Raw genomic sequence first — 25668 nt, 5'->3', positions numbered from 1 at the left:
AAATGTGGTCTCTTTTCCTAGTGTTTGTTAGTAGACGGGCTGCTGCGTTTTGAACCATTTGGAGTGGTTTTGTGTATGAGGAAGGGAGTCCAAGTAATGTAGAGTTGCAGTAGTCTAATTTACAGAAAATGAGGGCTTGGAGGATCCTGGTTAGTTTCTTTTCCTCCGCGGCTTGTGTCCCTAGCTGGGATTGACCTCTGTCGTCGAATGATGTGCCTGTTCATCCAGGCCTTGTGTTCCCACATGTGTTTTTTTTATTATATTTGTAACTTTATTAACAAGAGATCAGATACATTGAGGTCACCCCCCACAATGAGGTTCCTCTTCCCATGCAACAAGATAAGATTGTTGACTTCGTTAAAGAATGTCCCCTGGTCCTGATTGGGAGCATATAGATTTACAAAACTATATTCCGTTCCATCTATTGCTATCTGTAATAATAAATATCGACACAGCGGGTCGGTAAGGCAAGAGCGGTATTCAAACAGCAGGTGCTGGGCTATCAATATACAGACCCCTGTGTACTTGGTAGAGGTTTTGCTAGGAGTAAAAACGCCGGGGGAAACGGCAAAGCTGCTGCCGGGGGGGGGGCTTTAACACGCGCCGCCGGAGCGGTGGGCCACCTGCCCCCCCTGGGCCTTCCCAGCTGACCCGTAGCTGGTCGCGGCGCACCGCCGCGGAGGAAATGCGCCCTGCGGGGGCCGGGGCCCTCCGGGAGGCGTTCCCCGCCCCCCCAACCCCCGCGAAAGGGGTGGGGGTGGGGGATCTGCCGAAACCCCGGTCCGACCGAACCCGCCGGGTTGGAGCCTCCGGGCGGACTGCACAGACCCCACCCATTTACCTCTTAAGGGTTTCACGGCTTCTTGAACTCGCTCTTCAAAGTTCTTTTCAACTTTCCCTTACGGTACTTATTTATTTTATTTATTTAAGGTTTTTTTATACCGGCATTCATGAAATCTTGAACATCATGTCGGTTTACAGAAAACAGGGGTGCAAAGAAAACAACCTAAAACATAAATACACGTGGTGAAGAGATGCAGTTACAATTAACAGGGGCTAATGAACTGGGAGTGTAAGAAATAAAGAGAGATAGAGGAGGTTAATTATATACATGTGTACAATATAAATATACAAGAGTACAATATAAATATGGAGTCCAATATATAAAGCTTCTGAGCAGAGAATTTATTGATGGTGCGTGTTAGGTGGAGTTCGGGAAGGCTTGCCTGAAAAGCCATGTCTTGAGTCTTTTCCGAAAGATTAGGAGGCAAGGTTCATTTCTGAGATCTGGGCGGATGGAGTTCCATAACGGTGGGCCAGCTGTGGAAAGGGCTCGATCTCTTAAGGTGCTGTGATTAGTGGTTTTGGTGGGTGGAGCAAGGAGGCATCCTCTGTAGGCTTCCCTGGTCGGTCTTGTGGATTTGTATAAACGGAGAGGAATTTGTAGGTCGATTATGGTGTGTTGGTGAATGATTTTGTATATGAAGGTGATGGATTTGTAAATGACTCTGAACTGAATTGGTAACCAGTGGAGGTCTTTTAGGACTGGGGAAATGTGGTCTCTTTTCCTAGTGTTTGTTAGTAGACGGGCTGCTGCGTTTTGAACCATTTGGAGTGGTTTTGTGTATGAGGAAGGGAGTCCAAGTAATGTAGAGTTGCAGTAGTCTAATTTACAGAAAATGAGGGCTTGGAGGATGGTTCTGAAGTCTTTGGCGTGGAAGAGTGGTCTTATCCTTTTTAAAACTTGCAGTTTATAGAAGCAGTCTTTGGTGGTGTTATTGATGTGGGCTTTGAAGTTCAGTTAATTGTCGATTAGCACACCTAGATCCCTCACATGAGTAGTTTGTAGGTTGGTTGGGAGACAAGCTGTGAGATTGTTGTCAGGAGTTATGAGTAATACTTCAGTTTTAGAGGAGTTTAGTTCCAGATTTAGGCTGTTGAGGAGGCTTTTGATTTCTAGGTGACAGGAATCCCAGTATTCGAGGGTTTTTGAGTATGATTCTTTGATGGGGATCAGGATCTGGATGTCGTCTGCATAGAGAAAGTGTATTAAATTGAGATTGGTAAGGAGTCGGCAGAGTGGTAGGAGGTAAATATTAAAGAGTGTAGGGGATAAAGAGGAACCTTGTGGGACTCCGATGGCTGAGTCGTGGCGTGGTGATTCTTTGTTCTGGATTTTTACCTTATAACCTCTGTTGGTTAGAAACGATTTAACCAGGCGAGCGCCAATCCAGAGATTCCTATTGCTACTAGCTGTTTGTTCGGTCTCGTGCCGGTATTTAGCCTTACATGGAGCTTAACACCCGCTTTGGCCTGCATTCCCAAACAACCCGACTCCGAGAAAACCCGGTCCCGGCGCGCCGGGGGCCGCTACCTGCCTAACACCGTCCGCGGGCTAAGCCTCGATCTGAAGGACTTGGGCCCCCGAGTGGCGCCGGGGAGGCGGTCTTCCGTACGCCACATTTCCCGCGCCCGCCGGATGGGCGGGCATTCGGCGCTGGGCTCTTCCCTCTTCAATCGCCGTTACTGAGGGAATCCTGGTTAGTTTCTTTTCCTCCGCGGCTTGTGTCCCTAGGTGGGATTGACCTCTTTCGTCGAATGATGTGCCTGTTCCCACAGGTGTTTTTTTTATTATATTTGTAACTTTATTAACAAGAGATCAGATACATTGAGGTCACCCCCCACAATGAGGTTCCTCTTCCCATGCAACAAGATAAGATTGTTGACTTCGTTAAAGAATGTCCCCTGGTCCTGATTGGGAGCATATAGATTTACAAAACTATATTCCGTTCCATCTATTGCTATCTGTAATAATAAATATCGACACAGCGGGTCGGTAAGGCAAGAGCGGTATTCAAACAGCAGGTGCTGGGCTATCAATATACAGACCCCTGTGTACATGGTAGAGGTTTTGCTAGGAGTAAAAACACCAGGGGAAACGGCGAAGCTGCTGCCGGGGGGGGGGGGGGGGGGCTATAACACGCGCCGCCGGAGCGGCGGGCCACCTGCCCCCCCTGTGCCTTCCCAGCCGACCCGGAGCCGGTCGCGGCGCACCACCGTGGAGGAAATGCACCCTGCGGGGGCCGGGGCCATCCGGGAGGCGTTCCCCGCCCCCCCCCCACCCCCCGCGAAAGGGGTGGGGGTGGGGGATCCGCAGAAACACCGGTCCGACCGAACCCGCCAAGTTGAATCCTGCGGGCGGACTGCACGGACCCCACCCGTTTACCTCTTAACGGTTTCACGCCCTCTTGAACCTGGTCAAATTTCTTTTCAACTTTCCCTTACGGTACTTATTTATTTTATTTATTTAAGGTTTTTTTATACCGGCATTCATGAAATCGTTCACATCATGTCGGTTTACAGAAAACAGGTGTTTTAACTCCATTGCTGTGCCTGCCTGTTCATCCAGGCCTTGTGTTCCTACTGCTGTTTTAACTCCATTGCTGTGCCTGCCTGTTCATCCAGACCTTGTGTTCCCACACGTATTCTTATTTCTGAGAGATCTTCCAATTCCTTTGTCATCAGCTGAAGTGCGTAAGTACAGTCGGAATTCACTAGACGCCAACGGAATTCACTAGACGCCAACGATATTCACTGGACGCCAATGTAAACACCGGGTACACCCAACTCTAGGGGTGGACCCGTTCCAGGGAGTCCTTCCCTGAACAAGCATCAGGGTGGAGGTGGGCTTTACTGCACACCCACCTGACGGACCATGCCCATACCGCGGCCAATATTCTAGCATGCATCAGAAAGATGCTGGCGAGCTACCAGTGTTTTAACTCGATTGTGTGCCTGTTCATCCAGGCCTTGTGTCCCTAGCTGGGATCGACCACTGTCCGTGAATGATGTGCCTGTTCATCCAGGCCTTGTGTTCCCACAGGTCTTTTAACTCAGTTACATTCTGGGAATTGGAAAGCTTGCCTGAAGAGCCAGGTTTTAAACTTTTTTTTGAACTCTGGTAGACTGGGTTCGAGGCGTAGGTCTGGTGGGAGAGCATTCCATTGGTGTGGTCCCACAGTTGAGAGTGCTCTTTTTCTTAGTGTTGATTTAGCTGGAGCTGCGATGAAGGTGCCTTTGTAGGCGCTTCTGATGGGTCTGGAGGATGTGTGGACGAAGTTGAGTTTGTAGTGATATAGGTGCGACGTTGTGAATTGCTTTATGAATAATGGTTAAGGTTTTAAATAGGATTCTCTGTTTGATGGGTAGCCAGTGGAGGTTGTTCAAGATGGGGGTGATATGGTCTCTTTTATTAGTGTTAGTTAGGATTCTGGCTGCGGCGTTTTGTACCATCTGTAGAGGTTTGATGCTGGTGGAGGGGAGGCCAAGTAGGATTGCGTTGCAATAATCGAGTTTAGAAAAAATAATGGATTGTAGAACGAGGCGAAAGTCATTGAAGTGCAGGAGTGGTTTTAGCTTTTTTTTAGCTTGTAGTTTATAGAAGCAGTCCTTGGTGGTGGTGTTTATAAATTTTTTTAAGTTAAGTTGGTTGTCAAGCCATGCTCCTAGATTCCTGATGTCTGCAGAGAGATCCATGTTTAAAGATGTGGATTGTGCAAGGCTAGGTGAGTAGGTGTTTGGGTTGTGTGAAATAATTAGCATCTCTGTTTTGCTGGAGGTTAGAATCAGGTTCAGGTTGGAAAGTAGTTGTTTAATTGGTTGAAGACAATTCTCCCAGAAGGCGAAGGTTTTTTGAATTGATTCTGTGATGGGGATGAGGATCTGGATGTCGTCTGCATAGAGGTAATGAGTAAGCTTGAGTTGTGATAGCAGATGGCAGAGGGGGAGGAGGTAAATGTTGAACAGGGTGGGAGAGAGGGATGAACCTTGTGGTACGCCTCGGTCTGATAGGATGGGGTCAGATTGCTTGTTGTTAATTCTGACCTTGTAAAACCTGTTTGATAGGAACGACTTGAACCAACTGAGAGCTATGCCTTTGATTCCTATGTTTGATAGTTCTTCCAGGCCTTGTGTTCCTCTGGGGATAGGGAAATACCTACAGTACCTGAGTGTAATCAAGTATGAAGTGCTAGAAACTTTTTAAAAAAAGAATATAAATCCATTAAAAAAAAAAATTTACTATCCGTGTATCCGTGTTCATCCAGGCCTTGTGTTCCCACAGGTATTTTAACTCAGTGGCTGTGCCGGTTCATCCAGGCCTTGTGTTCCCACAGGTGTTTTAACTCAGTGGCTGTGCCTGTTCATCCAGGCCTTGTGTTCCCACAGGTGTTTTTTTTTTATGTATAATCTGTTTTTATTTGTAGGTCACAATAAACATCAATATGCAATGTACAGAGTAGCAGCGGTATCCCACTGCAACAGAATGGATGATATAACCGAAGAACAACAAACAGGAACACAATAATCAGGCATAACATGTCCCACAAGGAGAAACTGCATGTGGAAATGAAATTGAGTAGACCATTAAATTAAAGAAACATAATATACCTATGAACCATAAGAGCCATAAATGTCCCCCCATCCCCCTCCCCCCTCCCCACCCCACACTGGTATTTCTGCTTACAAAAACTGTGGTACACATGTGCAAGTGAAACCAAAAGTGGCACCAGCTACGGACCAAGGAAAACTTCAAGACTGCGCCTGGGGACCTCGAAGAGGATTGGCGTCATCTACCCATCTTTGGAAGGGACCCCAAATCGCATGAAAGGAAGGTAAACGATTCTGGTGTACCGCAGTGAGCCTACCCATTTGGCATAGCAAGAAGAGACGGTGTTGTACCGCTGCTAGTGTAGGGGTCTGAATTTGCTTCCAGTGGATAGCCAACTCTGTCCGTGCTGCAATAAAAATTTGTAAGAGCAGTTTCTGTGTTGTCGTTTTTTGTTCCGGCACAGGTACCCCTAGTAGCACATGCCAGGGCTGTGCCACACAGGGCACGTTTAAGAACTGGGAGATCCACTGAAACAGTCCTTGCCAATAGGTCTGAGCACGGGGGCAGGACCACCATACATGGAGATATGTGCCCTGCGCCCCACAGCCTCTCCAACAGACATCAGGAATATGAGGGTAAAATCTATGTAAGGCTAGAGGTGTATAGTGCCAACGATAGAGCATTTTATAACAATTCTCTTGTACACCCGCTGAGATGGAACGTTTGCCAGCTAAAGTATAAATATGATCCCAATCCCGATCATCCAAACTACCTGGGAAATCTAAGTCCCATAATGCCCTATATTTGTGAACCACCTGAGTTATATTCGTAAACATGGTATAGATTTTAGAGATAATCCCCCTGAGAACCGAGGCATGCTGGCACAGAGTCTCAAATAGGGTGTTCTTAGCCCTCAGGGAGGCCTTCCGCAAATTGGTGTGTATGAAGGAGGAAATTCTAGCATAAACCAAAAAGTCCAAGGTTCTCCCAGGGTGCAGATCGCTAAGTTGTTGTCTGGAGAGAATCTTACCCTGTTGCAACATTTGCCCCAAGCATAAAATCCCCGACTCCCGCCACCTTCTAAGACCCACAGAACCCTCTGATATAGGTATAACTGTATTGGTAAATAAATGGGTTAGGAGGGAGAGCTGTTCAGGACCCACCAGCTTTGTTTGCCAACTGTGCCAGATCTGCATGGTAGTGCGCAGAGCAAAGGGAAAGTACTCAAACTTGCCCCACATAGTGGCAGGCTGCCATGGCAACACCGTAATAGGGAAGGGCCCTAGCAACCCCTGCTCAAACCTCACCCACTGAGGAATATCTCTAGTTCCGTGAAAGGCCACCAAAGCACGCAACTGGGCCGCCGAGTAATACCATAGTAAATTAGGTAAATGTAGGCCCCCCCTATCCTTAGGTAAATACAAGACAGACCTCGCCACCCTTGGTGGGCGTTTCCTCCATATGAAGCCACATAATAATTGCTGCCACTGTTTAAGCTGGGCAGAGGGTATGCAGATAGGGATAGTAGTGAAGAAGTAAAGAAACCGTGGGAGGACGTTCATTTTGAGAATGGCCAACCGACCCAGCCAAGAGAATATCTGACGATCCCAGCGCCTTAGATTTTCTCGAATACTAGCCACCAACGGAGCATAATTGAGAGCATATAATTGGTGTTTTAAAACGTGAATATATTCCTTCAAAAAGTGTTATATTCAGTGTCACCCTCTATCATGGCCTACTATAATGATCGCAGTCCTGCCGCGGTCGCCATTTTGTTTTAAAACTCTTTTAACTCTTTTTATATGAGAGAAAATGACACTGAACAAACTATCAATTGCAAAGGCTTCTTAATGCAATAAAAAATTTTATTAGTTTAAATTTGTTACATGCTATATTAATGTCTGTATTATACAACTGTATAGGCCACAACTGGCCTATACAGGAAGCAAAGTATCTAACATATAACTGGCAAGCAAATCAATATGAAACACCTTACTGCTATACTCACATTAACCCACGGCCTGTCAAAGTACAGCTTTGCTTAACTACTTCTCCTTTCCAACTGTTTTTATAGGTTTCCTATTATGCATTGCAAGCTAGAAATTTGATTGCTCTAAATCAGCTCATTATTGCTCCATACCTACATTCCAGGTCACATTTTCCTTATCATGCCAACGGTCAACATGGCCTAGTTTCTGTTCCCCTTATCAGTGACTTGCACGCACGTCCTGACTTCACAGATTTATTTTCGTACCCAGAAGCATAGCCTCACTTTATTTCCTGTTATTCCCTTTCTCAATTCAGACTTTGAATTGCTGAAGCTGTAAGATCTTTTGTGCAACTTGTGCAAGTTGCCCACTGGGTTCAGGCCAAGGTTTCCTGACCAAGGTTGGTTCAGGCCAAGGTTTACTGACCAAGGTTTTTCGGCCATCAGCAGATTCACAAATCCTCCCTGAGACAGGACTTGTCCCTGTCTCACCTTTATCATTGTGAGACTATGTTGAGCCGTTCTTCGGTATCTGCAAACCTTTGTACATCACTTTTTCTACTTCCCACTTACCTGCACTCACTTTCCACTTTCCCTCTATTATCCTATCAGTATGTGACATAGAATGATGTGTATGGAACAATATTAAAGCAACTACTCTATTACTGTTTCTATTGTCACATTATCATAATTAGTTGCAATACTTGTAGGTGCCATTACAGCATAATTCGTTTCAGTGTGAGCAGGGGCCATGACAGCGTAATGAGATTCATGATGATTAATGTTGTTAGTTATTCTGGGAGTTATGCATCTTTGGAATGTTTGGATTAGATTTGGGATACATTGCATAAAGCAACACACAGCTACAAGGATTACAACAATTATTATTGCGTATTGGCAAAGGTTCCTAATCCACCCTACCGGGAATATTGACCACAAACTATCCCATACATTTAGTCCAGTATCAATTTGTATACTTTCAGCAAAAGTTTTCAACTTTTCTATCTGTTGGTCAATAGCCATAGAGTTGTCGGTAAGGTTAAAACAACACATGTCAGGCATAACTTCACAACCATAACGGTGTTGTAATAATAGAAAATCAATGGCTCCTCGGTTATTAATAATAGCATTACGAAGAGCAGTTTGTTCTTGATTTAATAATGCAATAGCGTGCAAGGTGGTATTGATAGATTTAGCTAAATTACAAGCTAGCTTTGTCACTTGGTTATCAGCATGCATTGCCATGGCGGGTACACCAACTAAAGTAATTGCTAAGGCCATAGTCTCGTGTCTATTTAATAATGACACATTTCCATCACACGAAGGTGTGAGGGAAGTCAAATCTCGATTCCTACGAGATTTGTATAATTGTTTCATCTTGCTAGGTTTGCTTGGCAAGATAGGCACCAATCTACTTAGGCAACAGGTACAATCACTGACATTAGCTGGAATATAATTAAATGTTGTGGTGCCACAGGTAAAAAACCATCCAAGCGGTAAAATTATATGGGCCCAATTATAGCTGATGTTTGTGGGGTTGTTACAGGGCCATTGCCCTTTTGGCAACTTACGGCATTGGTCTTTACAGTTCACAATATGTGCACAAGTGTTATTTTCAAGATTGGCGACATACGGAGTATAAAGCTCTAAAGCATCTGGAGGCAGATTTTTTGTAACCTTTCCCCAATTTATGGATGATTCATAAGTCCACTTTTCCCCAATAACCGGTAATTGAGTATCATTGTGAATATCGTTCGGATCCTTACAAACCGGAATGAGACAGGAGCCCAACATAGTATGTAAGTCTGAACTAATCATTAAGCAAAAGGAAGTAACATGTGTAATGTTTGCTAAACGCAACCACAAATTATGTTTAAACCTTTCATTCAACGATTCATTGTCCAAGGTAGAGGAGATTCTAGGAGTACTCCACCACCACAGCAAAACGCAGGCAAGAAATACACTGGGAAGTCGGTTATTCATGTTTTCAGATGATGGGGCGATAGGTACGAATATCCGACAAATGTACCCAGGTGGAATGTTCAGACAGTTTAGCAGCAGTGTGGCTTAGTCCCGTAATGGTGAATGGTCCGACGTAAATTGGATCCTTCCAAGTTTTATGCGTGTGATTCTTCCGCAAAGCTTGATCACCTATTGAGAACACAGAAGATAGAGTCAGTTTTGGCGCTAATCTCGAGTTGGTTTGGACTAAATCAGTAGCCATTGCTACTATTGGTTGGATTTTACTCCAATACTCGCTTGGAGTATCTGTGGCCTTAGCTTGTATGGGGTTCATAATTCTTCCTGTCTGTAATTGGAAAGGCGTAATTTCATGAAGTATACCTGGGGTATTTCGTATATTCATCAAGGCCAATGGTAATATATCCAGCCAGGTATATAATTTTGTTGTTTTGGTTTTATTTAGAGCTGTTAATAACACTCTCAGTTTCGTTTTCAGGATTCCGTTATAACGTTCTACTAAGCCATTTGATGTAGGCTTATAAACTGACACTCTGCGGTGGATTATATTGCAAATATCCTGCAATTCTCGCATTATTTGATTGTTAAAATGTGTGCCATTATCTGACACAAGTCTAATGGGACATCCGTGTGAAGGTAATATATTGCGAATGAAAGTATCGACTACTACATGGGCTGTTTCTTTAGTACACGGGAATGCTTCAATCCAATGTGAAAAGCCGTCCACCCATACCAATACATACCGTTTTCCTTTTACTGGTTCAATCATATCAGTGTAGTCAATATGCCACTCCAAACCTGGCCCCTGAGGAATAGGTAGGCTACCAGGGCTCACAGCAGGTCCTCGGCGAGCTATATGAGTGGAACAAACTAGACAGTTATGAATTATCTGTACAGCCAGAGCGTACAAATTCTGATTCCAATGGTTATTCTGTACTCCTGCTAGTAACGCTGTAGCAGACAAATGCAAGGTGCTATGCCAGGCAGTAAAGTATCTTAAAACTTCCGAGGTTGTGACACAAAGTTTACCATTAGGATGTAACCATGTTTTTCCTCTTTGGTAGCATCCAAGCGATTTCCACTTTTTTAATTCCTCACCGCTCGGTTGTTCATGAAATATATCACTACTCATTGGGTAAGGAGTGTGAGTCAATTCTGAACTGAAACGGGTCTGCATAATCATTAAATTTACGGATAGTACCTCGGAGGCTGTTTTATCTGCTAAATCATTACCTTTTGCCTCAAAATCTGTATGCTCCGTATGTGCCGGTGTCCATACGATAGAAGTCTCAGTACCTATGCCTTCTCTTTTAGATAATATTTTCAATATTTGTTTCCAATCTTGAATATGTTGTAGAGGTTGACCTGTAGCAGTAATCATTCCCCTTCTTTTCCATTTTAGTAAATGATATTGTAAGGAACTGACCACATATGAACTGTCAGTATATATAGTACAATGTTCCTTCAGCCCTGTCGACTTTAGAGCAGCTATCACCGCTAAGAGTTCCGCTTCCTGTGCAGTCACACCCTTCTCTGTCTGATATTGTATTTTTGTAATTATTTCTAATTCGGGTGTTACGTTTAGTGCTGCAAATGCAGATTGTTGGCCTTTTTGTGCTCCGTCAGTGAACCAAATCAATCCTTTCTCAAGAGGACTGAAACGGGTTAACAACAACTCGGGGATATCTTTCCGTTCTACAGGGGGCTGTTCTGTATTAGGGGAAAACCAATCTAATAATTTATTTTGAGCTTTTGTGAGGGGTTTAGTTTCTATATCTTCACCATTTAATACTATCTGGTATTTACCATATCTGGTGGCGGTCAGTGCAGCTTTACTGGTGGTCAACATATGATGTATTGAATGATCACAGTGCAGCACTAATGGGCAATATGGCATGATCGCTCTCCATTTTCCAATTGCAGCAACAGTGGCTGTAAGTAGTTTTGGGATTTCAGGCAGTGCCATTTCCACCGGGCTATAAGATCCGGATAGAAATGCCACCGCTTGGTTTGGGGTATCATCTTGATTTACAAGGGCGGCCCATGTGCTGCCTAAGTCTCGAACCCATATATGCACTTTTAATTGAGGGTCTACAGTACTTAAGGGTTCCGTTCGTAATAATGTCTGTAATATATCATGTATGGACATTTCATCATCTTTAGTCAAAATAATTTGTGTGTTGGAAATAGTACCTGCCGGTACGTGTAAATGCCGTAATAAAGGAGAAATACGAGCTGAGTAGCCTGGGATCCATAGGCGACAGTAATTAAAGGTTCCCAGCAATCCACGAAGTTGTTTTAATGTTTGGGGAAGTTCCTGCTTTTGCAATTCCAACAATAAATCTCTTGTAATATGTTTTGTTTTGGATGATATTATTTGACCTAAAAAGTTCACTTGCGTTTTGGCTAGTACGCATTTCTGCCGATTACACTTGTATCCAGCTTCGCTTAGTACTTGTAATAATTTAAAAGTCCATTCCCAACAGTCTAACTTATTGTCTGTGGAGAGTAATATATCATCAACATATGTGAATAGGGATACGGATTTGGGTAATTTACTCCGAAATTGTTCCAAATCTTTATTTAATTGTTTGGAGAATACAGTCGGACTATCTGTAAACCCTTGTGGAAGCCTAGTCCATCGATACGCTTTGTCACCTAATACAAATGATGTCAGATCACGGGAAGCCGCATGTAAAGGAATGGCAAAAAATGCATTAGACAAATCAATAACTGAGTTGAACTTATGTATTGGTTGAGTTTGCAAGAGCGTCAATGGATTTGCACATACTGGATATTGTGGGATTACTATTTCATTTAAAGCACGTAAATCATGAACGATTCTAACATCATTTTCTCCTTTTGGTACAGGGAACAAAGGAGTGTTATAGGGTGATCGTGATTCCTCAATAATACCATTTTCCAATAGTTTAGCAATCTGTCGCATAGTAGGTTCTACTAATTTTTTATTAATTGGGTAAGGGTTTATTTTTGGACCTGGCTCATACAGTTCCTTTTTAATCCGATAAGCAGGGGCTGTTTTTGCCTTTCCGTAAGGAGCTTCTTCCGTGCTCCATAATTCTGATGGTAATTTATCCCAGTTCCATTCATCAGGGATCTCGCCATCCTCCTCCTCTTTACTCGTTTGAGCAACCAGGGAGAGGATGCTTTTAGACACCGGGATTTTAAAAGTTAGTGTCAAACCAAATTGAGAAAGTAAATCTCGGCCCAAGAGATTTACGGGACAATGTTCGGCAATTAGAAATTTTACGGATGCCTCCCTTCTACCCTGTGTAGTTTTAATTACTACAGGAGTTAATTCAGTTAAATGTTTTTCACTAGGTTTACCATCAAAACCTATAGTTGTATTTGTTTCACGTGATTCTCTGACAGCAACTGGCTTAACACATATAACAGAAGAGGTAGCACCTGTGTCAATTAAAAATTGCATTGGAACCTGTTGAGGACCTACCAATAATTGAACAAATGGCTCTGATGTTTGTAGGAATACAGTATCTCCCTGAACGATTCCCTCATTCCCTGCCTTATGTCAGTAATTATCAGGCCCCCACACAGGATATTGTGAGGGCAACTGCTGCGTGGGCTGTGGCCCGGACTGCCTAGGCTGTCCCTGGTCCGGTGCTGGTGGTTGTGTATGATAAAAATAAGAGTTTTTTGGTTGTCTACATTCGTTTGAATAATGACCCACAGAATGACAATTCCAACATTGTACATGGGCTCTTCTATCTGGCGATGGTCTATTCGCCCTCCTCTGTGTGAAATTGCGGCCACCTCTACCTCTTCGCATTCCTCTACCGCGAGGGATATATGGACCATATCCTCCCTGGTATATCCCTAAGGATGGGTTTTGCATCACATAACAATCTTGTGCATCAGCCTGCATATTAGTATCTTGGGGAATGTGTCTACTTTGTTCATGGCTCTGCGCCTTTTTCTTTTCCTCCAAATCTGCTATTTGTAGTGCCATTAACCTATTGGCTATTTTCTGTTGCTCTTTATGTGGAGTTTGTAACATTTTAGCATGAACTGAAGCAAAATGCAATAATGTTGCCCTTACCTCAGGCCATGCCTTTGTAGATAAAGCCACAACATTATTCAAATTTGTCTGCATATTTGCTGGTAAAGTAGCGAAAAATAAATGTAAAAACACAGGGATGTTAGGCTGGACATCAGCATCCTGTCCAGTTTGTGCTTTATATGTGTCCATACACTTTGTCAAATGTGCAGAGAAATCACCACTACCATCCCATTTTCCTGCCGTAATGGCTGTGAAATCAATTGTAGTTGGGTATAAAGTATCCAAAGCCTTTGCTAGATTTATTCTATCTCGTCCTTGAAACGGGCTTCCATCTACTGCTGGGGTCAACAAACCAGGACACACACTGACTACAGATAACTGTGCTAGATTTATACCACATGCTGCACACAGTGCTTTAAAATCACCAATGGCCAGCTGCGTACCTGCCGTGTTGGTGTCAACCGCTTCTAACCACATTCTAGCCCCTTTATGAATACTTGGTAATTTCTGAACAATTGTACTAATATCAGTAGGGCTATATGGCTTATAGGTTGCTGTTGGTTGGTTATGAACGTCTGATCGCACAAATACAGGATACGCTTCTTTAGTCTTGCGTGATCGAGTATTAACGTTCACATTAGAATAAAAATCTTGTAACAATAGACGCCATATCTCACATCCTTCTTGCATAAATTTATACTCCGTACTCTTGCCAAGGTTTGCAGTAATTAGTGACTGCAGCATATCTATATCGGCCTCAGTAAGTGGTCCCAGCTCAATAACTGGGAATTGTAACTCCTCGTTGGTAAATTCTCTTTCTATTATTTCCCACCACTGGGTCCCATACTGTTCTTTATTTACCGCCTTCAATCTATCATATACCCATTTCATTATTGAATTTGGTCTCAGGTCCTTATAAGGGATTGGTTTTTCCTTTGCAATGGCCCCTTCTAAATTTTGAATATCTCCTTCTAATTTTTGAATGTCTTCTTCCAATCCTCTAGGGATTACAGGAGAATCACTGGCCAAGTGTATCTCATTCAATTGTACTACCCCTTTGATCTCATAACTTGGTTCCTCATGAAAGGTTGCTACCCCTTGTTCAGGTTTCTCTATTTTATTTGATAGTTCGTCTAGATTAGGATATAAAGGCCTATACCTGGCAGGGGTTGGTATGTTCCAATCACTCACATCTCCTAACTTTCTCATCGGACAAGTTTTTACATATGGTGGCGGGTGGGGCTGAGGATCTACTAATTGATCCCGAAGGCCATCCTTTTGTAACCCTTGGTGGTCCTGTGCTATTTCAGGTTTTGTCTTGGCTCCCCTTTTTATTTCCTTATCAGCATAATATAAATCTCCTGTTACTGAAAAAAGAGTCCAGACATGTAAATGTTTCTCCAAACTAGCCTTATTCTTTTTCCTGTCTTGTAGAAAATGTTTGAGTGGATACAATCGGCTAGGCTGTAAAGAGCCTTCTATAGGCCAAGACAGAAAAGAGTCCTTAGCTGCATATTTTACCCATTTGTCATGTAACTTTTTTATAACTTCCTTTTGAAATGGGAATAGTGCAGTAACATATTGGAGTGCCGTACTGTTTTGTTCACTATCAATATATAAGGTAGTATGCTGGGGGATCTGCTTCAGGGTTATGGCGTTAAGCTCACTATTCCCTATCGCTGTCATTTTAAAGCTGATCCCTTTCTTCTTGATTATGCGGCGTAGGTTGCCACGTACAAAATATCCAACAAATAAGCAGAGCACAAAATAAGCAATCGCAAATAACAGCGACCCAAAGAGCTAGATGACAAAAATCTATATCATCCATTAAGCAAAAATAACTATCCGGAGTACTCGTTAACCTAATATTCACACAGGACCTGGTTTACGTTTTCTCTCTGAGCACAGTTGATCACTCTGGCTCAAAGGAGATACCAGGAACGTGAATATATTCCTTCAAAAAGTGTTATATTCAGTGTCACCCTCTATCACGGCCTACTATAACGATCGCAGTCCTGCCGCGGTCGCCATTTTGTTTTAAAACTCTTTTAACTCTTTTTATATGAGAGAAAATGACACTGAACAAACTATCAATTGCAAAGGCTTCTTAATGCAATAAAAATTTTTTATTAGTTTAAATTTGTTACATGCTATATTAATGTCTGTATTATACAACTGTATAGGCCACAACTGGCCTATACAGGAAGCAAAGTATCTAACATATAACTGGCAAGCAAATCAATATGAAACACCTTACTGCTATACTCACATTAACCCACGGCCTGTCAAAGTACAGCTTTGCTTAACTACTTCTCCTTTCCAACTGTTTTTATAGGTTTCCTATTATGCATTGCAAGCTAGAAATTTGATTGCTCTAAATCAGCTCATTATTGCTCCATACCTACATTCCAGGTCACATTTTCCTTATCATGCCAACGGTCAACATGGCCTAGTTTCTGTTCCCCTTATCAGTGACTTGCACGCACGTCCTGACTTCACAGATTTATTTTCGTACCCAGAAGCATAGCCTCACTTTATTTCCTGTTATTCCCTTTCTCAATTCAGACTTTGAATTGCTGAAGCTGTAAGATCTTTTGTGCAACTTGTGCAAGTTGCCCACTGGGTTCAGGCCAAGGTTTCCTGACCAAGGTTGGTTCAGGCCAAGGTTTACTGACCAAGGTTTTTCGGCCATCAGCAGATTCACATTGGCTAACATGGGGACCATTCTTAACCCCAAGATATTTCAAAAAGGAGGAGGCCCATAGGAAAGGCAATTGTGTTTTAAGGGCCGTCGCCGCTGCAGGCGAGAGCGTTAAGTTAAGGATTTCTGACTTATCATAGTTGATGCGCATCCCGGAGACCGCCGAGAATCCCCACAGTTCAGCCATCACTCCTTGCAAAGACGTCTCTGGATCAGAGAGGGTTAGCATAACATCATCTGCAAAAAGTGATATTTTTGAATGAACGTTGCCTCCCCAGATCCCAGTGATGTTCTCCGCCACTCGTATCCGAATTGCAAAGGGCTCCAGGAACAATGCAAAGAGTAGGGGTGACAACGGACAACCCTGCCTCGTTCCCCGCTGTATAGCAAAGGGAGGACCTTAGCCACCATTAACCTTGACCCTAGCCAAAGGAGCCTCGTAGAGCTTTCGTATCCAACTCAAAAAAGTAACCCCAAAGCCCATCTTGCCCAGTACTTTAAACAGAAACCCCCAATGGACTAGGTCAAACGCTTTTTCTGCGTCTAACGCCAAAAGTACTGCTGGAATTTTCTGTTGATGTACTAAGTCGACTATGTCAACTATCCGCCTTACGTTGTCCGCCGCCAGACGGACCGGAACAAAACCCACTTGGTCGTTGTGGATTAGCTCAGGAAGGACCCCATTAAGTCTGGCCGCCAAGACTCTGGCCAGGATTTTCTAATCAATATTGATTAGGGAGATGGGACGGTATGAACTACATTTAGTGGGGTCCCTCCCTGGTTTTGCCAGCACTGTAATGCCAGCGGTATTAGAGTCGGCTGTTAAAGTTTTACCTTCAAGAAGGGAGTTAAAGGCCCTGGTGAGAGGTGCAGCAAGTTGCGAAGCGAATTTACGGTAATACACTCTAGTGAATCCATCTAATCCAGGTGCCTTGCCAGGTTTAAGTAACTTGATGGCGGCTAAGACTTCCTCTACAGCTAGCGGTTTTTCTAAATGTTGTTGCCATCGCTCACTAAGGATCGGTAACTGTACCGTTTTTAAGTAGCCTTCGATATCCTCCTCTCTGATATTGGAATCCTGCGTATACAGGGTAGAGTAAAAGTCAGTGAAAGCTTTCCTTATTTCCGCTGACACTGTAATCATAGCCCCTGGAGCCCTTTGTATCTTAGGTATAGTCGTTCGAGATTGCGCCGCTTTTAACTGCCGGGCCAAATACCTTCCCGCCTTGTTCCCCCCCTCATAGAATTGATGTTTAAGAAGCGTCAATTGGTGGCTTATAGCAGTATCATCTAATGCTCTCAATTTGTCCTTGAGGGCCAGAATTTGCCGATAGGTGACCCCGGATCGTGTTTGACTGTGAATTTGGGTCAATTTGGTCAACTCCTGTAGCCAAACTGTCCGATTGCGCTCCCGCTCCCGGTTACAGTGTGCAGCCCAGGCAATGCACTCCCCCCTGACCACCGTTTTAGAGCATTCCCATACCACCAACGGCGACATGCCCTCTGTTTGGTTGGTCAGAAAATAGTCTTTCAATGTAGAGTCCAGTTGGGCTATAAAGTCAGTGTCTTTGAGCAAGCAGTCATTGAGACGCCATGGTCGAAACCCCCTGTCCAGGTCTCTAAAATTGCACAGCAACCATATCGGTGCATGGTCCGACCAGGTGATGTTATCAATGTCAACTTGTGTTACCGAATTCTGTAGCGTCTTGGACAGAAAGAAACAATCTATGCGGGTGTATGTACTATGAACAGGAGAATAAAAGGTATAAGCCCTGGACCTCGGGTATCGGACCCTCCAAACATCCACTAGATTCCAGTCTTCCATAAGCTCACCCCAGCGGTGTCGAGTTTGGGGATCAGAAACCTTCCCTGAACTGGAGTCTAACTTGGGGGCCTGAACAAAGTTAAAGTCACCCCCAAGTATAAGTTCTCCTTCTACATGTGTGTGTAATATGTCACGAAGCTCCTGGAGAAATTGAGTCTTAGAGGCATTAGGAAAGTAAACATTAACCAGGGTAATGACCTGTTGACCCACACGTATCTTAACCAATACAAATCACCCCTGGGAATCACAGATATGAAACAGTTCCTCATGCGCAAAAGCGGACGCGAAAAGTATACCCACCCCTGCATATTTAGAAGATTTCATGCTTGCCGCCCACAACACCTCTGGGTATTGCGGAAAGTGCAATAACTTTTGATGATGTTTCCTAATGTGCATTTCTTGTATAAAGACAATGCCCGCCCCCTGTCGAAGTAGTTCCCTCTGTAATAATTGTCGCTTACGCGGTGTATTAAGCCCCTTAACATTAAGGGATACTATTTTAGTCGCCATTTGGTCCTCCAAAGGTGGGGAGGTCCACCACCCCCCTCCAGCACCTCATACCAGGCAGCCCTAAAGCTTGATGCCTTCCCAACATTAGCGTGCTCATCTCCTGGCCAACGCCCGGCACCTCCTGCATATGCAGCCATACCACCCACTTCTAATAACCAATAAATACCAGCGTGTCCCCTAGTAAATCCGATAGTATCCCCTCCCCTCACGGAGGAATACTCCACCATTGGAGGTCTGTTGTGGTGCATGCGAAGTGGACCCCACCCCCCACTACTTCCCCACCCGCCCAATGAACCATAAACAGTAGATATTCAGAAAAAAGACCTGAACATAACATTAACTCAGTAAAGGCACAACTCGTGTCCCGTAAACTAGTCAGCAACAAAACCCATAATAACCACAGAAGAGTCCCTTCAATTCTCGTGACGCAGCTGCAGTCACTGGGGCCGCACATGTACAATGTGAAAGAAGTCAATCCTTCCTGACAGAGGGAAAATAAAAAATGTCAACCCTTGTCTGGAGCAGCGGCACCCTGCGGCCCATGCTGTCTCCTCAGTCGCCGTCCTCCTTTCTCCGCCCTCTGCCACCTGGGCACCTCGTCCCTCCGTGGTTGCGGTAGCTTCTTGGTTGAATGTTGAAAGTGTACTGGCAGCTGAGCCTTGGCAAAGACTCCTGGTGCGTCCTCCAGAGAAGTGATTTTATAACTCACACCCTGGACGAGAAAAGAAAGTCCAAAGGGATATGTCCATCGGTAGCGAATATTCCCCTCACGCAGCTGCGCTGTGACTTCCCGCAGTTCGAATCTTTTCTTCAGTGTGACTGGGGAAAGGTCCTGAAATATGGAGATACGATGATTTTGCCAATTGATTTCTTTCAGATTCCTGGCCGCATTATATATCCTTTCCTTAAGAGGAAAGCTAGTAAAGCACAGCACTAGGTCCCTCGGCTTCTGATCCACTCTGGGTCCCAGTGCTCTGTGTGCCCGCTCAAATTGGATAGCAACTCCACTGGTTTCTGTCGGTGCCTCCCCCTCAGGTACTTGTTGCAAAATATAAGTGCAAATTTGTACTGCTGTGTCTGCGGCCCCGGCATATTCTGGAAGCTCTGGTACACCTCTAATACGCAAATTATTGCGCCGGCTTCTGTTTTCAAGGTCCTCCACCTTGTTTTGCAGGGATATTAAGTCCGACGAGCAAGTTGTTTGTTGTGAGATGAGGGAATTAATAGACTCCCCATGACTGTCCAGCCGGTTTTCAGCCTCATCCACCCTATTCCCCAGGGCAGCCAGGTCCTCCTTTAAATCGGCCATGGATGCCATGAGGGCATCACTGTGCTGCTTTAAATCGGCCTTAAGTTCTAGGAACCAGTTTCTGGCCTCAGAACGCATGAGAGCTTCCTGGGAGCCGTGCTGTGAGCTCTGCTGGCTTAATTCCACAGGCAGCTCGGTGTCCGCTCCCGGATCGCAAGTTTCACGGCCCTCTGCCCGGCGCCGGCGCCATCTTGCCCTGCATCGCCCGACAGCGTTTCATAGGAAAAGTGCCGCAAATCGGTAATTTTACGTTTGCTAGCCATCGCGGTGCTCTGCCCTGGGGTGCCACTTACAAGTTGGTGTGTTTCGCCGAATTTTGAAAGCGAGGAACAGCGAGTTTTATGGTCTTTTGGCGGGAGGGTTCGCGGAGCTTAGCAATCACACGTTCACACGCATTCGCCGCGAACAGCGCCCCCTTCCCACAGGTGTTTTAACTCAGTGGCGGTGCCTGTTCATCCAGGCCTTGTGTTCCTCTGGGGATAGGAAATACCTACAGTACCTGAGTGTAATGTGTAATCAAGTATGAAGTGCTAGAAACGTTTTAGAATAAGAATATAAATACATTAAAAAAAAAAAAATTGCTATCCGAGTATCCGTGTTCATCCAGGCCAGGTGTTTTAACTCAGTTGCTGTGCCCATTCTTCCAGGCCTTGTGTTCCCACAGGTGTTTTAACTCAGTGGCGGTGCCTGTTCATCCAGGCCTTGTGTTCCCACAGGTGTTTTAACTCAGTGGCTGTGCCTGTTCATCCAGGCCTTGTGTTCCCACAAGTGTTTTAACCTGGTTGCTGTGCCTGTTCATCCAGGCCTTGTGTCCCTAGCTGGGATTGACCTCTGTGCTCGACTGCTGCGCCTCTTCATCCAGGCCTTGTGTTCCCACAAGTGTTTTAACCTGGTTGCTGTGCCTGTTCATGCAGGCCTTGTGTCCCTAGCTGGGATTGACCTCTGTCCTCGAATGATGTGCCTGTTCATCCAGGCCTTGTGTTCCTACTGGTGTTTTAACTCCATTGCTGTGCCTGCCTGTTCATCTAGACCTTGTGTTCCCACACGTATTCTTATTTCTGAGAGATCTTCCAATTCCTTTGTCATCGGCTGAAGTGCGTAAGTACAGTCTGAATTCACTAGACGCCAACGGAATTCACTAGACGCCAACGATATTCACTGGACGCCAATGTAAACACCGGGTACACCCAACTCTAGGGCTGGACCCTTTCCAGGGAGTCCTTCCCTGCACAAAGGAAAGGGAACTCTCTCCTGGGCCAATTGATAAGAAAACCCCAATTCTGCAGCCAAAAATAGGCTGGAAATCCTTCCCCCATTGACTTTAATGGGCGACTTATGGACATAGACTCAACTTATGGAATTCTCCATATGTCCATATTGACCGCAAATGGGACCCCCTTTCGACTTATGGACATATGAACTTAAACTTTTGGTCTGCACATCCCTAGTGTTCAGTGAAGAGCCAGTTTCACCAATTTGTTCACCAGTTCGCCCAGTGTTCTCCTAGGTCCTCCCAAAACCCCTGGTTATACAATCTGCAATCCTCCCAGTTACCCCAGACCCCTCAAACTCCTCACAGATGCCTGTAATTTTTTTGTTTAACTTACACCTTCTCTATAGCAGAAGTAAAGTTACATGGCTTTGGACCTGGGTGCGTGCCCAGGCACGTAGGAACTTGCATGCACGTCTCTTGACCCTGCCCCAGAATGCCCATGCTCTGCCCATACCGCACCCCTTTTTCTCACGCATCGGCACTTGTGTGTGCATCTGCCCGCTTTATAAAATAGGGTGGGTTCGCACTATGCTAGTGGTGCACGCATCTCCCGATTTCAGCATGCAACCAGCTTTTAAAATTCACCTCTAAGTCTACTTGGTTAATAACAGTTTATGGACTTCTCCTTCAGGAACTTTTCCAAACCTTTTCTAAACCCAGCTACACTAACTGCCTTAACCACAGCCTCTGGTAATGAATTCCAGGGTTGAGTGAAAAAGAATGTTCTCTGATTTGTTTTGAATGCACTATTTATTAACTGCATGGAATGTTCCCTAGTATTTGTATTTTTTTGAAAGAGTAAATAACCAATTTAGATTTACCTGTTCTATTCCACTCATGATTTTATAGACCTCCATCATATCCTCCGTCAGCTATCTTTTCTCCAAACTGAACAGACCTTAACTCTAGTCTTTCTCATCCCCTTTATAATTTTGGTCACCCCACTCTATACCGTTCCCAACGCAATTATCTTTTTTGAGATAGGGCAACTAGAACTGCACACAGTACTCCAAGTGTACGTGTACGTGCGTATCTTATAAAATCTGGGGTCGGCGCGCGCAAGGGGGTGCACATTTGTGCAAACTGCGCGCGCTGAGCCCGGCGCACGCTGCCTGTTCCCTCCGAGGCCGCTCCGAAATCGGAGCGGTCTCGGAGGGAACTTTCTTTCCACCCCCCGCACCTTCCCCTCCCTTCCCCTACCTAACCCACCCCCTGGCCCTATCTAAACCCCCCTCCTACCTTTTGTTGGCAGATTTACACCTGCTGAAAGCAGGTGTAAATCTGCACGCGCCAGCGGGCTGCTGGCGTGCCATCACCCGACCCGGGGGCTGGTCCGGAGGCCTCGACCACGCCCCCGGGCCGGCGCCACGCCCCCGGTCCCATCCCAAACTGCCCCAAGGACAAAGGGGAGATCAAGAGATTTCGAGGGAAAGAAAGGGAACATAAGATTTCCTTATATGCTGATGATATCCTGCTGTTTTTGACTGATATGGATAAATCGTTGCCAGCATTAGTGTCTTCTTTACATAAGTGTAGCTCTTTATCAAGATACCAAATAAATTATTCCAAATCAGTGTGGTTACTTGTTGGTCCTATGGTGAAGATTCCAAGTGCATTACGGGGTTTTACAAGAGCAGAAACTGATGTAAAATATTTAGGGATTTATGTTTATGCTTCTATTTCAGATTTATATAAAATTAATTATCCTGGTGTGATTAAAAAAGGTGTATCTGATTTATTTAAGTGGTCATATTACCTATTGTCCCTGTTAGGTAAAGAACATTTACTTAAAATGGTGGTTCTTCCATGCCTGCTGTATTTGTTCCAGCATTTGTCCTGCCCTGTTCCCCGAGTGGTTTTCACGAGGTGCTTTTTCAACATTTCTCTGGGGGAAAAAAAATTTGCCCACATTAAAATGAATACAATTCCCTAAATATAGTGGTGGCCTGGCTGTACCAGATCTCCATTTATATTATATTACAGCTTAGCTACTAGGTATGAGAGGTTGGTTTCAGATGATCGAATCTTCAACTTGGCTTGATCTGGAACAGGTGCATGCTGCTGAATATAGTCTCCCTGCCCTGTTGGGGCTTCTCCAGGGTCTGCTGTGATTTCCAGAATATCGCAACGTCAACCTATTATAGCACATGCTTATAAGATCTGAGGCTTAGCACATCAACTTCTCAAGAGACCTATTAAGGTGATTTCACCTATTTTTCCATTGTTGGGGAACCACATTTATTAGTGGTAACTTTATTTTTGGATATGAAGTGCTGGTTTAATTAAGGACTTCGTTTCTTGGACCAAATGTGGCAGGGCAAAAATAATAAATCATTCACGGAACTTCAGACTACATATGGTATACCACAACACACACATTATGTTTATTTACACTTGCGTAGATCTTTATTTAAGATGAGAGGGGACATGAGTCTTATGTTCCCACACAGGGTTGGAAAAGATGTTAAAACAATCATCTGTTGCACCTAGATTAATAGCAAAAATATATTATCATCTTCAAGATGGATCACAGGAAATTAATACCTCCATCCTTGATACAAAAATGGATGCAGATCTTTTGACCCACCTAGATGAAGGTGATTAGGATGAAATATGGAGGCATATTCTTAAACTATCCATCTGTAATGAAAACAGAGAATTAGGGGTAGATTTCCAAAGAGTTACGTGCGTAAATCCCAGGGATTTATGTGCATGACCGGCCTTATGCACGCCGGGCCAATTTTCAAAGGCCTGGTCATGCATGTAAATCCAGGGGCCTTGGGAAAGGGCGGTCCGGGGGCGGGGATAGAGGCCCCCGGTACAGCGGGCATTTACTGCTGTGTTGGGGATCGCATGCCGACAGGCTGCCGGCGCGCACAATCTGCGCCTGCCCCGAGGCAGGCACAAAAGATAAAATAAAGATTTTGGGGGGCCATGTTAGGGTTAGGGGGTGGGTGGGTTAGGGGAAGGGGAAGGGAGGTTAGTGTAGGGAAGTTCCCTCCCAATCCGCTCCGAAATTGGAGCGGACTGGGAGGGAATTGAGGAAGGCCGCGAGCATCGGCGTGCTCAGGATGCACAAGTGTGCACCCCCTTATGCGTGCTGACCCCTGATTTTATAAAATCGGGTGTCCATGTGTGCACGCCCGGTAGCGAATGCACATGGACGTGCACGCGCACAAGTTATAAAATCAGGGGTCGGCATGCGCAAGGGGGGTGCACAATTGTGCACCTTACGCGTGCGGAGCCTCGCTGCCTTCCCTAGTTCCCCCTAGCCTGACCTTCCCACCTCTTCCCCTAACCTTCCCCCCCCCCCAGCCCTACTCTAACCCCCCCTGATCTTTGTCTTACCTTTTGCGCCTGCCAGCCTGCCGGCACGCGATCCTCAGACACAGCAGCAAAGGCCACTATGTCAGAGGCTTCTGGCCCTGCCCCCATCCCATCTACGCCCCGCCCCTTTAGTAAAGCTTCGGGGCTTTATACGTGTCGCCGGGCCTTTTGAAAATAGGCCTGGCGCGCATAAGCCCGGTTTCGCGCGTAACCCTTTGAAAATCCAGCCCTTAATGAATAGACTGTTATACAGAAGGTGTAGATATCTCCTTTTCTTTTCCAAATTTAATAACTCTAGTCTGTTATGTTGGCTGGGTTGTGATGAAATTGCTTCTTATTTTCACATGTGGTGGGATTGTAATGTTGTCCAGGATTTTTGGAATGAGATCCACCACATCACGGAGGATATAGTGGGGGCCTAATTTGTGATCTATCCCTCATTCTGGGGCGGATTTTAAGAGCCCTGCTCGCGTAAATCCGCCCGGATTTACGCGAGCAGGGCCTTGCGCGCCGGCAGGCCTATTTTCCATAGGCCTGCCGGCGCGCACAGAGCCCCGGGACTCGCATAAGTCCCGGGGTTTTTCGAGGGGGGCGTGTCGGGGGCGGGGCCGATCGTCGTGGCGTTTTGGGGGCGGGATGCAGCGTTTTGGGGGCGGTCTTGGGGCGTGGTTTTGGCCCGGGGCGGTCCGGGGGCGTGGCCGCACCCTCCGGAACTGCCCCCAGGTCGCGTCTCGGCACACTAGCGGCCCGCTGGCGCGCGGGGATTTACTTCTCCCTCCGGGAGGCGTAAATCCCCCGACAAAGGTAGGGGGGGGGTTTAGATAGGGCCGGGGGGGTGGGTTAGATAGAGGAAGGGAGGGGAAGGTGAGGGGAGGGCGAAAGCGAGTTCCCTCCGAGGCCGCTCCGATTTCGGAGCGGCCTTGGAGGGAACGGAGGCAGGCTGCGCGGCTTGGCGCACGCCGGCTGCAAAAAATCGGCAGCCTTGCACACGCCGATCCTGGATTTTAGCAGATACGCGCGGCTACGCGTTTTTATATCTAACTTTCCAGTGCTTATGCTTTTTCCTGTTTTCTTCAGATGGATCCTTTTTCCAGTTTTTGAAAGAAGTTCTTTTGGCTAAAATAGCCTCTTTCATCTCCTGCTGTACCTGTTCCTTGGATAAAGGGAAGACTTCGGTTTTCCATGTGTTCCCAAACTGGCACCTTTCATGAGCATTTAGAAAAACTAATTTGAAATAATAGAAGCAGATACAACTGAATATATTAGTATTACAGTTTGAGATCTTCATTACTTTTATTTTATTGGTAGGTGCATGGGCCATATATTTG

At 45.2% G+C, this 25668-nt stretch overlaps 1 protein-coding gene across 1 annotated transcript in view; it reads left to right on the top strand.

Annotated features, from left to right (window-relative positions):
* LOC115094624 (teneurin-1-like) overlaps nt 1-5469 on the top strand; it is a 331368-nt gene extending 325899 nt beyond the window's left edge. The window contains exon 3 of the mRNA XM_029607878.1: nt 5265-5469. Within this exon, the coding sequence (XP_029463738.1) occupies nt 5265-5365 (101 nt within the window). The 3' untranslated portion in view covers nt 5366-5469. The remainder of the gene's footprint in view (nt 1-5264) is intronic.
* The last annotated feature ends 20199 nt before the right edge of the window (nt 5470-25668 follow it).

Source organism: Rhinatrema bivittatum, chromosome 6 (assembly GCF_901001135.1).
Source record: "Rhinatrema bivittatum chromosome 6, aRhiBiv1.1, whole genome shotgun sequence".
Taxonomy (NCBI): Eukaryota; Metazoa; Chordata; class Amphibia; order Gymnophiona; family Rhinatrematidae; genus Rhinatrema; species Rhinatrema bivittatum.
This window is presented reverse-complemented; position numbering and strand designations above follow the sequence as displayed.